The sequence below is a fragment of the Lepidochelys kempii genome, chromosome 1 (assembly GCF_965140285.1).
Source record: "Lepidochelys kempii isolate rLepKem1 chromosome 1, rLepKem1.hap1, whole genome shotgun sequence".
In the NCBI taxonomy this organism is placed as follows: Eukaryota; Metazoa; Chordata; order Testudines; family Cheloniidae; genus Lepidochelys; species Lepidochelys kempii.
The window spans coordinates 225846663-225867365 of record NC_136380.1 but is presented as its reverse complement, the minus strand read 5'-3'; the positions used below and the strand labels follow the sequence as shown (position 1 = coordinate 225867365).

Here is a 20703-nt window from a genome sequence, read left to right as displayed (position 1 = left end):
CAGCAGTGTAGGATTTTGCTTTGAGTGGTTGTAACATTTTAACCTGTAAACGAGGTTGTTTTCCTTACAATGGGTATAGACTAGGAATGTAAGTGTTCATTGCTGAACAGAGGCATTTCTCTTGTAAAGCAAGCGAGCAAACTTTACAATATAAGCCAACTACCTATCAGGGCCCTTTTTGCTCTGCTACATCAAGTTAAAACATTGTTCTGTATTCATTACCAGATCTCTATAAAGTGTCCATATTGATAATCCTATATTTGCTGTAGGTATACAACAAATTATCATTTTGACATGAAATGGAGTTCAAAGCGCTAACAACATAATTTTGCTAAGATTTGGCAGTTTGGTTCTTCAATATTAATTTTAATATTTTTGTATTTCTTCAAAATAGAAAAATATTTGTCACATCTTTGTTTATGTATGAAAAAAAATATTTCTTGCTCTTATTTTGCTATTGATCACCATCATAGGCAGGATGAGAATGACAATCCACTCTTACATTTTTCCCCGATTTTTGTTTTATGTAGACAACTTTTCTGTGGGTGAAACTGATTTCCTTTCTTTCTTCAACGTACAATCTGAGCCAATTGGTGCTTTTTACTTTTGGGGCCAGAGGAAAGACATTTGTGGCATACAGGTACCCCAGAATACTTTGAAATGGACAGGGCTAGCAAATAGGTAGCCACCTACAATGGCAGCTGTTTTCACTTACAAAAGAAAGGGAGAGAATGTGATTTGTCTTTGTTTGCAGAAGAGTAATGAGTATTCTGGAGGGAGAAAAACAGCAACCCTCCCACACCCTACACACAGCTCACTAAAAATAGAGATGGTTTATACGTAGCATTAGAAAAATGATAGCAGGGCCTTTATAAACCTGACAAAACAGGGGAGCAGGGTTACTGTATTCCTACTTTATATTATGATTCCATTTATAAATGGTGTATAAAAGGTTAATATGTGATTAAATGATGTTAAAAGCATGTTAGAGTTATGTGTTAAAGATGATTATAAGCATAACAATAGAAAGTGTTTTTGATGAGTCATGGTTATAAGCAACTTATTGAACTGTTGGATTCACTAACAATCTTCCAAAAAAAGAGTAATATCTGTTACCCTTTTTAGAAATTATTTAGAAATGGAACCTTAATATGAAGTATGACAGATTTTGTTTTGGACATAAAGTTGCAGAACAACTCTGATTCACATTCTGTGAATATGATCCACTGAGGCTTTAAGAGGTCAAGAAGAAAATGTGAGAAATGTAGAGTTGAAAAATCACATAATCTGGTTTGCTTACTACTAGCAGATCATGATGGACTTTTTTTTTCTATAGCTACTGTATGAGCTGTAGAACTTAAACTTTAGTGGATGGATATTTTGTAGAACATTTAATTAGTTTACACTTAGTATTGCTAACCCTTCACCCAGTGCTACGGGACTTTCCTCTGCTTGTCTGCCTATCTTTACATCTTTTATTGTAACATTGTCATTGCTGTGGATTGCAGTAGTTTGAATCATTATAAAACTTATTTTTACTTTATTTATATTATAAAGCATATCTTGATATGAATAGGCTGATGGGGCAACGCCCGATGGCTATAGTAAAGTAGTGAGGAACAGGTATGTTAGCCCCAGGCTAAACAAATCTCTGGTATTATGTAACCAAATGGCAGTTGCTCCAGGTTAATCAAGACACCTGGGGCCAATTAAGATCCTTCTAGAAAGCAGTGGAGATAGCTAGGTTGATTGGGACACCTGAAGCCAATCAAGGGCTGGCTGGAACTAGTTAAAAGCCTCCCACTTAGTCAGTGAGGTGTGTGTCAGGAGCTGGTAGAGGAAGCCACACTGTTGGAGGAACTAAGCAGTACAAATCCATATCAGGCGCAAGGAAGGAGGCCCTGAGGTAATGGTGAAGAAGATATTGGGGAAGTGGCCCAGGGAATTGTACATGTCCTATTTCCAAAAAGTCAGCTACCATAGCTGCTACTATTAGGGTCCCTGGGCTGGAGCCTGGAGTAGAGGGCTGGCCTGGTCCCCCCTCCCTTCCCCAATTAATCACTAAGACTGGGAGACAACAGAGACTGTGTGAGGAAGGGTCGCTTCTCACCTCCCTTGCTGGCTTATGATGAAAATGGCTCAGTAAGCCGTGACCCTTGCCACTAGAAAGAGAAGGGCTACATGGAGGGTCACAGTGAGCCTCTGAGGCTAGTTTTAGAGTAGTAGCCGTGGTAGTCTGTATTCGCAAAAAGAAAAGGAGTACTTGTGGCACCTTAGAGACTAACCAATTTATTTGAGCATAAGCTTTCGTGAGCTACAGCTCACTTCATCGGATGCATTCAGTTTTTTCCACTGAATGCATCCGATGAAGTGAGCTGTAGCTCACGAAAGCTTATGCTCAAATAAATTGGTTAGTCTCTAAGGTGCCACAAGTACTCCTTGTCTTTCTGAGGCTAGTGAAATCCGCCAGGAAACACGGGACCCACGGAGACAAGGACAGAGCTTTGTCACAAGGCATATTTGAAAAACTAAATATCCAGTTAAACTTGTATACTAAGCCAAAATGTAATAAATAGGACTATTACTCAAGTCAAGAATAAGTTACATTACCTATCTTAGAAACTATTTGTATTTGTTTAGGGTAACCATAAAATTCTAAGAACCAACAGCCTGCTCTATATTTTCAAGATTTTCTATTATAGATGTGGGATAAGTTTGAAGATTTAAAAGATGTATTTGTATATTCTCTTATGCTTGCAGCTGTACATTGCATATACATTTTTACTTTGTGAGTTTTCATAAACGTAGTGTGCCTCTTTTTCATTATTAATTTGTATTATAGTGCCTAGAAGCCCTCGTCATGGAACAGGACCTTGTTGTATTAGGCACTGTACAAAAACAAAACAAAAAAAGACAGTCCTGGGCCAACTAGCTGACATTCCAAGTAGTTTAAGAGTACTGTCTCTCAGCTATTTGTTGTTAGCTCCTTCATCAAATTCAGTAGCAAAAGTTTAGCACTCCATTTCCATAGGGTTAAGCTGTTTTATGTAATTATAAAGATTTCTAAATGTCAGATATGAACACACTTAGAGTTAAGAAAATGCTTCAACTGACAACAGAGAACTATAACAATTAAATTTTAAACAGAAACCTATAGTCCATAAAACAGACAACACAGCTTAATTTAGTTTCCCTTTGGAATTGATAATAAACTGGATTAATGAATAATCTGTTCTACTGGGTCATAAACCTGATGACTCTTTCCCCTCTCTTGAGTGGATCAGTGTGCAAACAAAATTCTCTGTGTTGTGCTGGGGTGGGGTGAAATCTGTTGAAGCTGCTGGGTGTAAACCCTGCCTTTTATTCAGGATAATGTAAGAATCAGTTAGACTTCTTTTGGAATAAGATAACAGAAACAACAGGAGCCATTGCCCAAAACACAGGCTGTAAGCAAAGCTGGTCAGAAACTGAGCTATGTGGATGCAAAGGTTTGCTGGATATTGGTTGGTGGGTAAGTGTGTGAGAGTGGCACTCTGACAGAGAAGGCAATCAAAAGCCAAGGACATCCAGAAAAGCACTTTAGCATGACCCTGAGGAAAAAAAACATCTGAGCACGCTTTCTGGGTAGAGTGTTGGCTGGAAAAAGAGGTTGGGAATATAGAGCATAAAAACTGGCTTCTGTTGTATGTTCATTTCCTACTGTGTTGAGGGAAACAGAACTCTTTGTACATTCTTGTTAATAAACAGGTTTGCATCAAGCAATATCTGACTTTATCATTAAGGCTGCAAGTCTGTCATGGAAGTCACGGATTCCGAGACTTTTGAGGACTTCCGTGACTTCAGCAGCTGCAGTGGCCAGCGCAGTTGACCCCTGCTGGGGTGACCCCGGGGCCAGCTGCTGTGTCAGCCCTGGAGCCAGTTGCATGGGCTGCTGCTTGGGCAGTCCTGGGCAGCTAGCCCCAGGGTTGCCCATACAGTGGCCAATGCGGCTGGTACTGGAGGCCACTGGAGCAGCAGTGGTCCCTGGGAGCAGTCAGACACCAGAGCAGGGGCCAGCCATCAGCCCCCCTTGACCCACAGAGCAGCGGTGCCCAGGGGCACCCTAGAGCAGCTAAGATTCAGTCAGGGTTATTTATAGTAAAAGTCAGGGACCAGTCACAGGCCATGAATTTTTGTTTATTGCCTGTGCCCTGTCCATGACTTTTACTAAAAATACCCCTGACTAAATCTTAGCCTTATGTGTCATCAGTATCTCCTCTGAATGGAAACAACCTGCAAGGCCCCGATGATTGGCTGACTACTCAGGTCAAGAGGGATTATGGAAAGGATGTTTTCACTTATCCAATTAAAATACTTAAGATTTCAGAATTTTTAAAGTTACAGCAAATAAGGTTCTTCTTTGAGTACATGTCCCCATGGATTTTCAGTAAAGAATATGTGTGCTCCCCAGCGCTCTTGGTCAGAGGCTGCAAATTAGTGTCTATGGGTCTGTGCCTGCGCAGTGCAGTGTCTTGTGCTTTGAATGAGGGCATATAAGGAGATGTGAGGACACTGCCACTTAGTTCCTTCTCAACCTCCTGCAGCAAGCGTTCTGCTGTCCGTAGTATTCAGCTTCCTGCCTTTCACCTTGGGAATCGTTAAACTATAAAATAATGAAGTAAATAAGAAATTATCTATTTTCATTTGGTTACTCTTGATTTTATATAGCACTGTTTTGCTTGTAGGGGCAAGGAGGGCTTCCTGATTCCTCCCCTTTATGGACCTTTCTTTCGTGCCAGAGCACAACTTGTTATGCCCAAACCCCAGGTTTTAAGCCCTATCAGACCTGCCACCTGTCCTTTCCCTATAGTGAAGGACACTCAAGTTGCCTGTGGTGTTTGGGGAACTCCCAGGATCCTTCTAAATGCAAGTTTTGTCTGGGTTTAAAAGGTAGAGTCAAAAAAGATAGGGAGACTAGACTTAAGTTCCTGTTAATGGAACATGATCTAACTCTGGAGAGGTCTGCCCCCCCACCACTAGTGCACTGGCCTCTATGTCACAGGTCACCATAGTCTTGTTTATGGCCCCAGAGAATAAAACTCTAAAGAAGAAACATACTCCTTTTCCCTGCCTGGAGAGGTATAAACCATAAAACCTGCTCTCGGGAGACCTCTTGTCACTCTAAGGGTACAGTAGAGGCACTGACTGAGTCCAGAACGGAGGGATTGGTTCTGTGGAAGAAGCCCCACTTGGACAACATACCTACCACCAGAGTAACCACCATGGTGGCACCACCTGACAGCCCTGTGTGTTTAGCAGCACTGCAAGGTATCATCCATGCCCCAGCACCGGCAGCTCAGTGTACATCTGAGGTGGGAGATGACTCTACAACCACCTCCGTCCTGCAATAGCCTCTGTCTCACCAGTCGGCATTTCCACCTCTGGTACCGACACACACTTTGTCTGAAGGCTATCAGAGACTGAGACCTCAACCTCCTTCCAGGTTCCTTTCTTCAGAGGATTGCATGATCTCTGAAGAGCCTGAATCTTCAATACTGAGCTGATTTATTAGAGACACCTCTCCAGTACCACCCTGACAGCTGCAAGTTGAGAGTTGTTTAAGTCTCCAGCCTGGTTAAAGAGCCACCCCCCTTTTAAGTCAGGGAAGGATTGGTTGTACTGAGATCTCGGTACAGGATGTTATCTTGGTACTGTACTATTCTACTCCCATGAGTCCCTTTCATTAAGAGGATCCTAGGGTACTACCAAATACCATAGGCTCAGTGACTATGGTTTTCATTGGGGGCCTCTTCCCTTACCTCCCTCCCCCCTGGGGTCGCTGTGACTCAGAGGATCCCTACAGTGACCAGTGCTATTGAATACGTGAGAAAAAGTCATTGGTATTGTACCTGCAGACTGTCCTCTGGTACTGCACATCACAGTACTGCGCACTTATTGCGGGGGAGGGATAGCTCAGTGGTTTGTGCATTGGCTTGCTAAACCCAGGATTGTGAGTTCAATCCTTGAGGGGGCCATTTAGGGATCTGGGGCAAAAATTGGGGATTGGTCCTGCTTTGAGCAGGGGGTTGGACTAGATGACCTCCTGAGGTCCCTTCCAACACTGATATTCTATGATATACAGGAAGAGAAGAGTTTCAGGTCAAGGACAGCTCACCTCCCTCTGTAAGGTCATCTCTGGATGAGGCAGTAATGCCACCACAGCCGTCCTAAACTGGTGATTTCAAAGCCTTTTGGGACTCCATGAAGAGGCTAGTGGATTCTCTTCAAATCCCATTTGAGGAAGTGCATCAGTTGAAACATTCCTTGGTGGACATCCTGAATTATAAGTTACCCATCAATAAGGCATTGTTATCACCCTGCATACACCCTATGGCAAACACCTGCCATATTCCTATTAAGGTGTAAATGGGCAGATAAGAAATTTTATTAAAACTAATGCTAAAATTATATAATACATAGGTTAAGAAAAGAGTGTCTGTACATCTGGGTATAGTGCTTAAATTATCCAAAAGTACAAGGGTTGGTTTAAAAGTAGTACAATACATATAGTACATAATCAGCAATAACACAAATAAGATTAATAAATTTAACAATACAAATAGCATCCAAATACTAAATATTACCATCCAAATGTTTGGGTACATCACTCATGAAAAGTTATACAGAGAGCTGGTTGTGGAAAGCAAATACTATATCAATAAGTGAAGATTGTCCCTCAGTAATTGAGAATTTAGGATAGGTTGTCTGTTAGAAAATACAATCCATCAGGGAAGTATTTCAGTTACTTTCTAAACTGCGCTTCTCATCAGCACTCCAGCTCATCTCTCCCAGTATTGCCAATGTCCGGTGATGTGTTCTAGATCGATGTCCCTTGACTACCTGCTGGCATCTGACACCATGAGTTGCCACATCAGCTGAGCATAGCGTTGATCAATTCTGTATTTTCTCAAGTTTCAGAGTAACAGCCGTGTTAGTCTGTATTCGCAAAAAGAAAAGGAGGACTTGTGGCACCTTAGAGACTAACCAATTTATTAGAGCATAAGCTTTCGTGAGCTACAGCTCACTTCCTCAGATGCATATCGTGGAAACTGCAGCAGGCTTTATATATACACAGAGAATATGAAACAATACCTATTCCCACCCCACTGTCCTGCTGGTAATAGCTTATCTAAAGTGATTTCCAGCACAAATCCAGGTTTTCTCACCCTCCACCCCCCCACACAAATTCACTCTCCTGCTGGTGATAGCCCATCCAAAGTGACAACTCTTTACACAATGTGCATGACAATCAAGCTGGGCTATTTCCTGCATAAATCCAGGTTCTCACATCCCCCCCACCCCCATACACACACAAACTCACTCTCCTGCTGGTAATAGCTCATCCAAACTGACCACTCTTCAAGTTAAAATCCAAGTTAAACCAGAACATCTGGAGGGGGAGGGGGTAGGAAAAAACAAGAGGAAACAGGCTACCTTGCATAATGACTTAGCCACTCCAAGTCTCTATTTAAGCCTAAATTAATAGTATCCAATTTGCAAATGAATTCCAATTCAGCAGTTTCTCGCTGGAGTCTGGATTTTAAGTTTTTTTGTTTTAAGATAGCGACCTTCATGTCTGTGATTGCGTGACCAGAGAGATTGAAGTGTTCTCCGACTGGTTTATGAATGTTATAATTCTTGACATCTGATTTGTGTCCATTTATTCTTTTACGTAGAGACTGTCCAGTTTGACCAATGTACATGGCAGAGGGGCATTGCTGGCACATGATGGCATATATCACATTGGTGGATGTGCAGGTGAACGAGCCTCTGATAGTGTGGCTGATGTTATTAGGCCCTGTGATGGTGTCCCCTGAATAGATATGTGGGCACAGTTGGCAACGGGCTTTGTTGCAAGGATAAGTTCCTGGGTTAGTGGTTCTGTTGTGTGGTATGTGGTTGTTGGTGAGTATTTGCTTCAGGTTGCGGGGCTGTCTGTGATTCACTCTCACAAATCTTGGGAGACAGGCCAGTCCTTGCCTACAGACAGCCCCGCAACCTGAAGCAAATACTCACCAACAACCACATACCACACAACAGAACCACTAACCCAGGAACTTATCCTTGCAACAAAGCCCGTTGCCAACTGTGCCCACATATCTATTCAGGGGACACCATCACAGGGCCTAATAACATCAGCCACACTATCAGAGGCTCGTTCACCTGCACATCCACCAATGTGATATATGCCATCATGTGCCAGCAATGCCCCTCTGCCATGTACATTGGTCAAACTGGACAGTCTCTACGTAAAAGAATAAATGGACACAAATCAGATGTCAAGAATTATAACATTCATAAACCAGTCGGAGAACACTTCAATCTCTCTGGTCACGCAATCACAGACATGAAGGTCGCTATCTTAAAACAAAAAAACTTAAAATCCAGACTCCAGCGAGAAACTGCTGAATTGGAATTCATTTGCAAATTGGATACTATTAATTTAGGCTTAAATAGAGACTTGGAGTGGCTAAGTCATTATGCAAGGTAGCCTGTTTCCTCTTGTTTTTTCCTACCCCCTCCCCCCCCAGATGTTCTGGTTTAACTTGGATTTTAACTTGAAGAGTGGTCAGTTTGGATGAGCTATTACCAGCAGGAGAGTGAGTTTGTGTGTGTATGGGGGTGGGGGGGATGTGAGAACCTGGATTTATGCAGGAAATAGCCCAGCTTGATTGTCATGCACATTGTGTAAAGAGTTGTCACTTTGGATGGGCTATCACCAGCAGGAGAGTGAATTTGTGTGGGGGGGTGGAGGGTGAGAAAACCTGGATTTGTGCTGGAAATCACTTTAGATAAGCTATTACCAGCAGGACAGTGGGGTGGGAATAGGTATTGTTTCATATTCTCTGTGTATATATAAAGCCTGCTGCAGTTTCCACGATATGCATCTGAGGAAGTGGGCTGTAGCTCACGAAAGCTTATGCTCTAATAAATTGGTTAGTCTCTAAGGTGCCACAAGTCCTCCTTTTCTTTTTGTATTTTCTCAACACTCACTCGTTGTTTGGGTCCCATGCACTCAGGGCTCTGATGATAATGTGTGAGTTTGAACGTAGCCCCTAGCTCTCAAGGTGTCGGCTAGAAGGACATATTTCTCCACCTTTCAAGCTCGGGGTCCTGTTCTCAAAGGGAACCCCGGTGTCCACCATGATGATCTTTTTTTGGTCCTTGCTGATGATGATGATATCCAGTCACAGTTGGCTGTCCGTTCTGGGGATAGCAGAGTTCACGGCCACCTTCTCCATGGGTGGCAGGATGGCTCTGACTAGGCAATCTTGGATGGCGTTGTGGTGCAGGTGCCAGGCTCTGGAATGGGGCTTGCAGCTACAAAAGATGTGGGTTAGCGTCTCGTTGGCATAGTTGCACTTCCTGCATCGCTTGTCCCAATTCCTGAGGTGGATGGCTCCGTTCAGTGGGACGCAGTTGAGCCGGTCACTGTGGATCAATTTCCAATGAAGCTGCCCCCAGGGAGGAAGTGGTTGCTGGCGTCCCACTTGCACGTCACCTCAAACTACATTCCACTGGAAAGAATGGAGTACTACTCCCACCCCAGCCCCAATTCCCTGGTAGTCAACGCAGCCAATGAGAAAAGCAATGAATCTTTCTCTAGGCCTTTTCCATACGACAAGAAATCCAAGCGGCTGGATTTGCAGGGAGGGAAGAGCTACCCAGCAGCTGCTCTCCAATTTTGTATTGCCAACTACCAAGCTTGAATGGCAAAACACAACTTTAACACATACTCCAAGTTTATACACTTCATTGAGCACTTGTGACAAGACCAGAAATATTCAGTTTATCTCTCATCACTGTAGCATGTTGGTTGCAAAAGCCTTCCTGCCAGCTGCTCTACTGCTGCTGAGACAGCCTCCAGGGCCATTGTGGTGATCATGAGAAGAGCATCCTGTCTCCAGACCTCGGGTCCTCTGAGAGAAGTACAGAATAACATGGAAGAGCTGCTGTTTAAAGGGCCTAAGTGTTTCAGTGAACACTCAGACTCTTCCCTCCATATACACACAGATTCAAGAGCAACGTTGCGGTCACTAGGGATTTATGTGCCTGTGACTAAAAGGCACTTTAGTAGATCCCAAACTGCTCAGAGATAGAGATCATTCCAATACCATCAGCACACTTTCCCTCAGCCTCAGGAGCGCTTCTGCAGACAGCTGAAACCACAAAAACAGGGGCTGCACCCGTACTTCTACTCAACCTATAAAAGGCACTTTTGACACCTCAGTTGAAGGCATCAAGCAGCCCACTCCATCGGATCAGTTGTTGTATGACTACACTGCCTTTTGGAGATCGACTGTCCCTCTACTTACCAGCCTGGGAATCGCTCACCTCAAACAAGTGGATATTGGAGGTTGTCAAAGTAGGTTACTCTATCCACTTCCATTCCACTCCTCCATCCCCATCCCCTTCAGGGATGCTTCTCATGAGGAAGTCCTGAAATAAGAGGTTCATTCTCTTCTCCTCCTGGGAGCAATAGACCCAGTTTCACTAGAGTTCATTGGAAGAAGGTTCTATTCCTGTTACTTCCTTGTTCCCAAGAAAGACATAGTATGGAGACCAATTCTTGACCTCAGAAACTTGAACAGCTGTGTCCTAGCACAACACTTGAGAATGCTGATACTAGTTACAATAATCCAGGGGCGGGCAAACTTTTTGGCCTGAAGGCCACATCGGGTTTCCAAAATTGTATGGAGGGCCAGTTATGGGAGGCTGTGTCTCCCCAAACAGCCAGGCATGGCCCAGCCTCCGCCTCCCCCCCGGCCCTTCTCTCCCCCTGACAGCTCCCCTAGGACTCCTGCCCCATCCAACCCCCACTGTCCCCTGACAGCCCCCTGGGACTCCTGCCCCATTCACCACCCCCTGCTCCCTGTCCCCTGACCACCCCGACCCTCCACCCCTGACTGCCCGCTACTGCCCCATCCAACCCCCCCCGTTTCCCGCCTCTGACCTCCCTGATCCCTATCCACACCCCTGACCACAGCCCCCCAACTCCCCTGCCCTCTATCCAACCTCCCCTGCCCCCTTACCATGCTGCCTGGAGCACCGGTGGCTGGCGGCACTACAGCTGTGCCACCCAGAGCACCGGGTCAGGCCGTGGCTCTGCAACTGCCCTGCCTGGCCGCCCAGAGCGTTGTGCCGGCAGCACGGCACACTAAGGCTGCGGGGGAGGGGGAACAGCAGGGGAGGGGCCGGAGGTGGGAGCTCAGGGGCCGGGCAGGAGGGTCCCGCCGGCCATAGTTTGCCCACCTCTGCCATAATCCCAGCCTTAGATCCAGGAGACTGGCTCATTGCCCTCAACCTACAGGACAGCTATTTTCATGTAGCCATCCACCCCTCACACAAACACTTTCTGTGTTTTGTAATAGGGACATATCACTGTCAATATTGAGTTCTCTCTTTTGGTCTGTCCACAGCCCTGAGGGTGTTCACAAAGATTCTTTCAGGGGCAGCCACTTGCCTCTGCCACTGGGGTATATGGGTATTCCCATACTTGGACAACTGGCTTCTCAGAGACCAGTTGCCCAAGAGGCTCATGCAGCAATGGCCAGGGCATTAACACTATTCCAATCTCTGTGCCTTGTATAACTCTGTCCTTATAAAAGGTGATGTATTGGTATACCAATAAAATAAAAACCATCAGGATCTTATTAAAGGGAAAAAGGCAAAATACCACATTTATTGTGAATACAGAAAGAATCATAGTAAGCAGTTATAGCTATAACATTCCATTCAATCTCATATGTATTCACTCATTCATTCCTACAAACACACACACACAGGTAACTATGTTATCATAGTTACCAGCCTCAGAGTTGCTCATGCCAAGCCACTGGCCAGGTGGCCTGGACATGAGGAGGGAGCAGGGCCTTGTCAGATGCTCATCTGATGCTCCTGGAAGTTGGTTTGCAGAATCAGACCCCAAAGTTCTCACTTTCTAGAGTCTATTTTTATAGGAATTTCTTCCTATGCCAGTCTATGGGAATTGCTTCATCATGCTGTTGCTGAATCAGTCGGCAGATAGCACATTCCTGACGGCTTCGTGCTGCTAGATGTTATCTTGTTCTTTGGTTCTCCCATTCTTGAGGCTGTTGGGTGGATTCCAGTCTGCCCTCTGGGGGTCCTCTGGTTATTTCCACTTGACGCCTTCTTCAGCTGATGGACACTGGATTCTTAGGCTGGAACCTCCCTGATTATTCAGTTATTATCTACACCAAGCATCCATCCACATACATCCTCTATCTCTATTTTAATCACAATTGTTAATACAACAAAAGGGCGGGGAGTCTCTGGGTGCTGTTTCTGTTGTTAGAGTATTGCTTTGAGTCTATCTCTGTGTGAATTGCTTTGAGAACAGACTCTGTCTTAGAATGTACTAACACAATTAGCAGCTTGCAAGTTTCACACACAGAGGGAGAGAAACAGTACCAAAAACCAAGAGACCTCTTAATTCGTAATACCCTGGAATTTAAACTATGGGGAATCAAACTCATGTGTGATTTTAATACAGAACTTCTTTAATATGATCCAACATAATGGTAGGTCAGCCATCAACGCTCCCAGCTCCCCCATTCATCTTGCTGCGGTGCTGGCAATTAGGAATGAAGTTTTGAGGGAGAGGTGGATAGACAGCCATTGGCTCAAAGAGGGCTCTCCTTAGGGCATTTAGAACCAGGCTGAGGATCCGCTGTGGGACTGGGTGTCAAATGGGAGCAAACATGTTGTGTAGACCCTTCAGGAATCTGGCTGCGATAGGGTGGGCAAAGACTGAGAAGACCTGGATGGACATGGGCCAGATGTACCCTGACAGAGGCTCATACAATGCCCCCCTCACTTTCTCCCAAGGGTGTCCTTTGAATGGAATGTTAACCAGGCACTTCCCTTGTCAGTGTTCTGCCCAAAACCATATGCCTCCCTGGAGGAATCAAGCCTTCATTCCTTGGACACCAAATGAGCCTTTGCCTTATATCTAGCCAGGACTAAAACCTTTGGGCCTCTCCCAGCTTATTTGTGTCATTCGTAGAAATGAAGACAGGTCAAACCAATTTCTACACGCAAGCTTTCTACCCGAAAGCTGTCTAAGTGGGGTGTTGGATTGCATCTTGCCCTGCTATGAGAATGCTGCTGTGCAGCCTCCTCCCCGAGTAACAGCACATACCACTGGTGCTCAGTCCCCTCCCGGAGGATGGGCCCATAGCAGAAATCCGCAGGACTGCTCTTCGGTCTTCTGTCCACGCTTTTGCCAAGCATTATGCCCTCTGACCTCTGCCAAAGATGACCCCACCTTTGGTGATGCAGTCCTACAAACTGCACTGGACTTGAGTCACTGTCTGGGAGTTTTCAAGCCTGGAGCCCCCACCAGGACATATACTCAAAGAAGAAGCTGTTACTTACCTTACAGTAACTGGAGTGCTTAGAGATGTTTTGTCCGAATGAGTGCTCCACCTTCCGGCTTCATGGTCAAGAAGGAACTGAGTGACAGCCAACTGGCACCTCCTTATATGCCCTCATTCAAAGCACAAGGCACAGCTCTGTGCAGGCCTGCAAACTGCTTTGTAGTCTCTGAGCGTGCACAAGTGGATGCGCATCCTGCAGAGCCCCATCTGTAGGGATAAAACATCTCTAAGAACACAGTCACTGTAGAGTAAGTAAGCACTACATTTATTGAGCAAAATGTACAGGGTGTGGGTTTGATTTGGTTCTGTGTAGCACTGTTCCTTAAACTCAGTGAAACTAATTTGCGCCGACAGTGTCGCGCTGCAGGAGGTGACAGAACAGCACGAAAAGGAGTACAAGTGCTGCAGTCTGACCTTCTGCTCATTGGCAGTTAACTTCTTTCCTGTTCTGCAGAGCACCCGGTGAAGACCATGAGCTCGGTCTGGCTCCGAAATTGGGGTTGCCGCTTTGCCAGGCTTTGGTAGAGTTTGACAATGGAAATTATGACAAGACAGTAGAATTACTTTATCCAATTCGCTACCAGCTCTTACAGATAGGAGGCAGCAATGCTCAGGTAAAGGGGTTGAAGATTATTTTATTTAACTGCATTTGGGTAGGGCTTGTTTGTCTTTCGGTAGCATCTGTTACGCTTCCCTTTTCGTTTTCCCTTTCTAAATTTGTGATAATTGAGACAAATTTACAAATAAAAAGTACTGTGTGTCAGCTGCTTAATGTTGTTGGTAGAAGTAGATCCCTTCTGGATGGGTTTACCCAACTCCCAGAAACCGAGCAATTGTTACTTGCAGCATTTATTACTAAATATTAACTTACGTTCATTTTTGTGACTTCTCTTGTCAGAGGGATGTTTTCAACCAGCTATTGATCCATGCTGCTTTAAATTGCAAATCAAAAGCCCATCAGAACCTGGCCAGGTGAGTACCACTTGCTAAAATAAGGACTTCTGGATTCCATGATATGTATCAATAGAAATAGTATTTATGAAAGCAGAAATTGTCAATGCTTTTAAACATTGTAAATTGTAAGTAACATTATATGCTAGCAAAACTAAAGCTATATAATATTACATTTAATCTTTTAGGGCACAATCTGCAGCAATTGTCAAATATTAACTTTGTTCAGCTGCTACAAACTGGGCTGGTCAATGTTGGCAGTCAGTAGTTCAGCTACAAGAGACTGGTGAAGGTTGGGATCAGGGTGCGAGGAGGAGGAGGCTGCCCTGCTGCTGAGTGGCTCCTGGCTGGGCACAGAGCTATTCAGCAAGAGGCCGGTCTCCTCCTCCTCCGAGTCCAGACTGGAGGGTTTCTGCTCCACTGAGCCAGGACTGCAGCTTTTTCCACACTTTGTGCCTGCGGGGATCAGGTGCCACCATTGCACTCAGTCACCGGTCAGGAGTGTGGGAGCTGTCCCTGGGCAGGAGCTGTTCAGTAGTGGGGTGACCTCCCTTCACTGGGCCAGCACGACCACAGCCTCCCCAACACCTTCTGTCTGCAGAGGTTTGACTGAGTCTGTCACTGTCCCCACATACATGCAGGGAGCCTTCTGCTGCTCCACTCTCACAGCCCCACTCCCTCACGCCCATGAGAGTGGAGCTTCAGAGGGCTCCCTGCATGGCCACAGGACCAGTGACACCCGATCCCTATAAGCTTAAAGTGTGGGCAAGGCTGCCATCCTGGCAGGGCAGAGCAGATGTGACAAGGGGCCGCAAAGGACTCCCTCCATTTTAGCAGGAGCTACTCAGCAGTGGAGTGGCTCACCCATGGCCAGGGGCTCCTAGTTCTCCTCACAGTCCTGGCTGGGGATAGTTGGCCCTGCCAGCATAGTTGCCTCCCCCGACACTTTGTGCCTGCAGGGATTGGGTTCACTGACCCTGAGGCAGCCCTATGCAACCGCACTGTCCTGGACCCGCTCCCTCACTCCCATGACAGCAGAGCTACAGAGGCCTACCTGCACTGCCACTGGGCCGGTGGCACCTGATCCCTGCAGGCACCAACTGTTACCAATTGATTTTTCCTCCCCCACACGCCCAATTTCAGTGTGTCAGCTGAAATCGACATTTGCCGACAGTTATCAGTTTAAAATGGAATGCTGCCAAACCTACTTATTGTCGAGCCATACATCAGCTCTTTGTTGTGCAGCCTGGTTTTAGTAGAAATCACAAGAGCTGCTCAAAGTAGCAGACTCCTGTGCCAATATCTAAGTCTATTGAAGGTGGCTACCTGTGCAGGCCAGCTGAAAGAATTGCAGCCTTAAGACCAGATTCTCTGGTGTCAGACTAGTGTAAGAGTAGCTATACTGACTTCATTGTGGTTAGTCCTGATTAACACAAATGTAAATGAGTGGCGAATCAGACCCTTAGCTTCTAAGTAATGAAAATCATTCCAGCCTCCCAGGTATGAAGAGATTCTTGCTCATTTTATTCATTTTCTTCTTATATCTCCCTGTCAGAAACCCCTTATGATCAAAACTAGACAACATGCAGGTATTAGTTGGGGGTGGAACATCAAAAGTGATGTGAGCGGGTAGTCTATGTGTGAGACATCTTATTTCAAATGTTTATGGTTAAGGATTATGAGGTGAGGCATCAGAGCAGGAGCGGATGGTTAGTGGTAGAAGGTGAGCTACAACAAGGGAGTTTTTAGGATCTTGACAGGAAGAGAGCGAGATTATTTAGCACAACCTCACAGAGTTCTTATGCTTTGCTATTTTCAGTGCCACTTGGCGGTGAAAATGGGGAACAATTAGTTGGAGGGTTAGAAATGGGAAAGAGAAGGTCACCCTCTTAGTCTGTGTCCTGCATTGTGGTCAAAGCATATGATACGGGCATTTAAAAACATAGCTGTGCTGTTTTCTACACTGATTTTCCTTGAATAACTCCTTAAAGTGCCAGTGACCAGCCTATTCGCTGCAGCTAATTCCTTATTTTCAGATGACACATGACTACTAAACCAGGAAATAGAAAAACCTGCTTGCTATGCTTTTGAGCACTGTATTTAAGGCCTCTTTTTTTCCCATCCCCCCTCCCTTACCTCCTTCAGATGCCTCCTAACAGAACGTGATGGGCTGAGACCAAATTCACCATTGACTGAGCGACTTATTCGGAAGGCATCAGCTGTTCATGTGATGGGATAAATCTTAAATCTGTTGTTCCAGTGGAAATAATAATTAGCACTATAATCAGTCACTTTCTATGGCATTAGAAGAAACAAAATGGGGAAAACATTGCATCAGCAGCCATATCAGATCTTCTAAATATCTGAGCTTTGGGAAGCTTGTTGTGGTGATTCAGCATCATTGCTTGAGCTTCTGGAACACCTCTGATTCTTGGAAAATTATAGCCTCGCTATGCCTAGCAGGGCGACAGTAGCAAATGAAATAGATATCAATCATTTGTTTAAAGCAAGCTTGAGCCATTGCTTTTCAGGAGAACGCATCAGTCTTATGCTTATCAGGTTGCGGGCTAACCCTGCTATTATAAAGTTGTGCACTGCCAAAGTAGGCAGTGGTATTGCTTTTCTCAAACATGAGAGGGGATGGGTCGAGCTGTCATGTGAAGAGCCTTTGAAAAAAGATGACATGTGGGATGTACTAGGGAGGACTAAATGGTGCCAAAATGTGTAGAACGTGAACTAATATGTGTTGGCCCAAAGTAACACTCCCCCATGACCATAGAAAGCCCTTGTTCCACAGAACTACTGCTGCAAATAGGGCCAGTATTTGGCAACCCTTTGCTTCCATGCAGTTCTGCTCCATTAGGTTCCTAACACATGTAGACATGCGGCAGGAGAGCAGGAATTTGAACCAAGGAATTCACTGACAGTCTTCTCCTATGGAGTGGCAGTAGCTGCAGGGGGTGCTTCAGCCCTGGAGTGGCAGTAAAGGTCTGGGGGAAGGTGAATGAGGACTTCTATCACACATATAACACAGCCACGCCAGAGTGACACTACCCAGCATGCAGCTAGGTCCTTTTGGCCCGCCTGCTGGTTCCAGGATTTGGCTCCAAGTTCCTCAAAGGCATAATTTTGTATCATTTGCTATTAAAGTCATACAGGTATGAACTGATCTTTCAGGTCAACCGTTTCATAGTTGTTAATTGAAACGTCTTACTACTTGATGCTCTTATTGCATTTTTAATAGAAGTTTGTGCCACCTTAGTAGGATATAACATCAGTGGCTAGGCTCAGAAAAATCTTCGTGCAATCTATTAAGAATTGTATAGATCTTTTTTCATATGTAACTGTGTTCCTTTGATTAGCGTTGAACTGATACTTTACTCCTCCGTTGCCATAAATTTTGCTCTTAGATTTGTAATGTAATTTATGGCATTACTCATAGAATCCTAAAGAACTTCATTAAATTCAAGGAGATGATGATTAGTTGTTTTTTTTCCTGAACTTAGGCATCACCAAAGTGACGAATGTATGAAACTGTGCAGGTTTTGAATATTTTCCATACTGGGTTTTATTTAGTGTACATCTTTCTTTAGCAGAGCTGAAGTCAAGCTGTTCTATTACACTCCGCAAGTACAAGGAAACCACAATCTGACTTACTTAAGGCATCAAGTGGAGTAACATTATTCTCCCTTCCTCCCCCTCCTCAAAGAAATTTCATTTTGGGACTCATTTTCGGAAGCGGAATTGGCACCTGAACCATTTTCTTTAAACAGGTGTTAAGCATTTTTGTTGCCAGATAGAGAAGATTATAATTTACATTTGTCCTTCCCTGCCATCACCCCACTCCTTTGTCCCTAAAATGAGTCTGCAGTGGTTTCTTTTAAGTGTTATAAATCCATAGTTACTCTTTGTCAAATTGGAGTGAACTGTAACCACATTCATACTTGAGTTTTTTATGCTGAACATTCCCAAAGTGCTCTTTGAACTGCAGACACAGCACCAACGAAGTACAGCCATAGCTGAGGTGGAGAGAAGCAACTAACGTGTACACAGCAGGGAATTAAAAACTTGTCCAAGTACACTGGCCCCAGCTGTGCCTCCTGCTGCATGGATATTAATGTTTACACTTTTTGTAGAACAGACAATCTCTCTTTTAGGTCCCATACAGATGAAACTGCCTGGTACTTACTACCTTTATCTGCCTCAGAGGGATGTTGACCCTACACTGAACTTGTACAGTTTGACTATAGCTGATGTAAGCACTTCTCCAGCTGTTTGCTTACATTTTATGTTGTAACTAAGTATCATTCCTTCTACTACCACAGCCAAGTGTTATACAAGGCTACAGTTTTGAACTTCTGCTCTCTCTCCACAAAATACCAATAGCGTCCATCTAACAGGCAGTCTTCTATCACAAACAAGGACATTTGCTCATTAGAGAGATGGTTAGTTCAGGGAACAGCTGTGCCAACAGTACTGTAGTCATCCCCAAAAGTACTAGGTTGATAACAGTCCTTCCTTTTCTGTGCTGAGTGATGGCTACCACATTCTGACAGTAGATGTGAGACTGAAACCTATTTAACAAGGAATATCAGGCAAGGGGGCAGTGTTTCTTCCTTCCGTAAAATTACCCTGGCAATGGTCACAAGATGTAAAAAAGAGGGGGAAGCGGGAAGACACAAGTGGTCCCAACTTTAAACTACCAAACAGCTTTTCAAAGCATTGTCTATAAACCCTAAACACAGTGAGCTGTTTCAGGTTTGTTTTGCCTGTTAGACCTTGATCCGGATACCACCGTAGCCTGGTTTGTGTTTTCAGGAATATTTTAGTTACATGTTGTTTCTTTTAAATTAAGCTATGCTGCTAAAGCCATTTGAAAATACAGCCCTAAGTAACAAAGGCTGATATCCTCGAAGCTATTTTGGTGCTGAAGTCCACCATTTAAACACTACTGAAATTTCCCAAATGCTGTAGGCACCTAACTCGGTACCAACTGGCATTTTCTAAACCACCCAAGCCCTGACATCATCCCACAGCTAATGTGCAGCTCAGAGGGCCTAGCTCAAGCCCAGGCCTGAAGCAGGATTCTCAAAACTAGACAGGAGAATGCCTGTTCTGCCAGTGTGGCCTTATCCTGGTGGCATATTATGACCACACCTAAGACCTGTCAGTCCCTGCAGCAGGGCTGGATGCAGGCCATAGATTGGCTGGGAGGGACATGGCAGCTGCACAAAAGACAGCCTGGGGCACACAGGGAAAAGGGGCAAGCTTGAGAGAGGTATCTAGCATGAGCAGGAGACAGAAAGAGATTATTTTGGCTAATAGTGTAATGGCTACCTAACTGGCTGACGACTCTTCAGTGCCTAACTGCAGGAAATGGCTCATGGCTGAGGATCCCAAGCATAGAGAGCTGCCTCTCTCCGGCCCATAAGCCAAGTGCATCAAGTCAGCCATTCAGGTGCCTGCACCCCTCTCCCTGGCATTTCACCCCTGGCTCTGCACTCCACTTGCTGGCTTCTGAGGATCTCCTTCCTAGGTTTGTAACTCTCCCCATGCACATATTATGTAGGGAGCCTAGGTACATAGCTCAGAGCTGAGGATTCCCCTAGAGAGCAAGCCAGATGGCTTAGGCATTGCAACACTGAGCAGAGCAATGCCTCAGTACCTTTGAGGCCTGGTCTACACTACAGAGTTAGGTTGATGTAAGGCAGCTTACAGTGACTTAACTCTGTAAGCGTCTAGTCTCTAAGGTGCCATAAGTACTCCTCATTTTTTTACACTACAACATATCCCCCACCAATGTAAGTCGCCCACTTAACTCCGCCTCCACAAGAGGCATAGGGCTTAGATGGAGGTAGTTAGGGCAATGCAGTGAACCTGTAGACACTGCGTTACTTACCTTGCTTGTTGGCTCTCACCCCACGCTTCACAGGTGGAGCCCCTGATGCCCCAGGGTAAGTCCATTGTTTAGAAGCTTTTGAAAATCCCACTCTTAATGTAGTTGATTTTCTTAAGTGAATATTTTGAGCCACATTTTGAATGCCTAGGGTAGGCGGCATTCCTGAAAGCCATGGTTATGCCAAGTCTTAAAAAAATAAAAAAAAATCTAAAGCAGCATATCCACAGGCAGATCTCTTGAAGTGTAAAAGAAGAGGGGAAGGAGCTGACTGTGGAGACCATAGCTGGAACACTATGTTCCCTTCTGAGCACCTCATCAGTTGGATATAAATTGGAGAGTTCAGAGAAAAATCATACAAAGTGATTTAAGGGGCTAGCAGGATAAACATTTAGTTATCCCAATAAATTGCTTGAC

General features: G+C 44.8%; 1 protein-coding gene across 2 annotated transcripts in view; it reads left to right on the top strand.

Annotated features, from left to right (window-relative positions):
• Positions 1-17867, top strand: part of LOC140899753 (tetratricopeptide repeat protein 38) — a 39478-nt gene extending 21611 nt beyond the window's left edge. For both annotated transcript variants that reach the window (XM_073315761.1, XM_073315768.1), the window contains 3 exons: positions 13894-14053; positions 14338-14411; positions 16536-17867. In XM_073315761.1, coding sequence (XP_073171862.1) covers positions 13894-14053; positions 14338-14411; positions 16536-16629 — 328 coding nt within the window. In that variant the 3' untranslated portion in view covers positions 16630-17867. The remainder of the gene's footprint in view (positions 1-13893; positions 14054-14337; positions 14412-16535) is intronic.
• The last annotated feature ends 2836 nt before the right edge of the window (positions 17868-20703 follow it).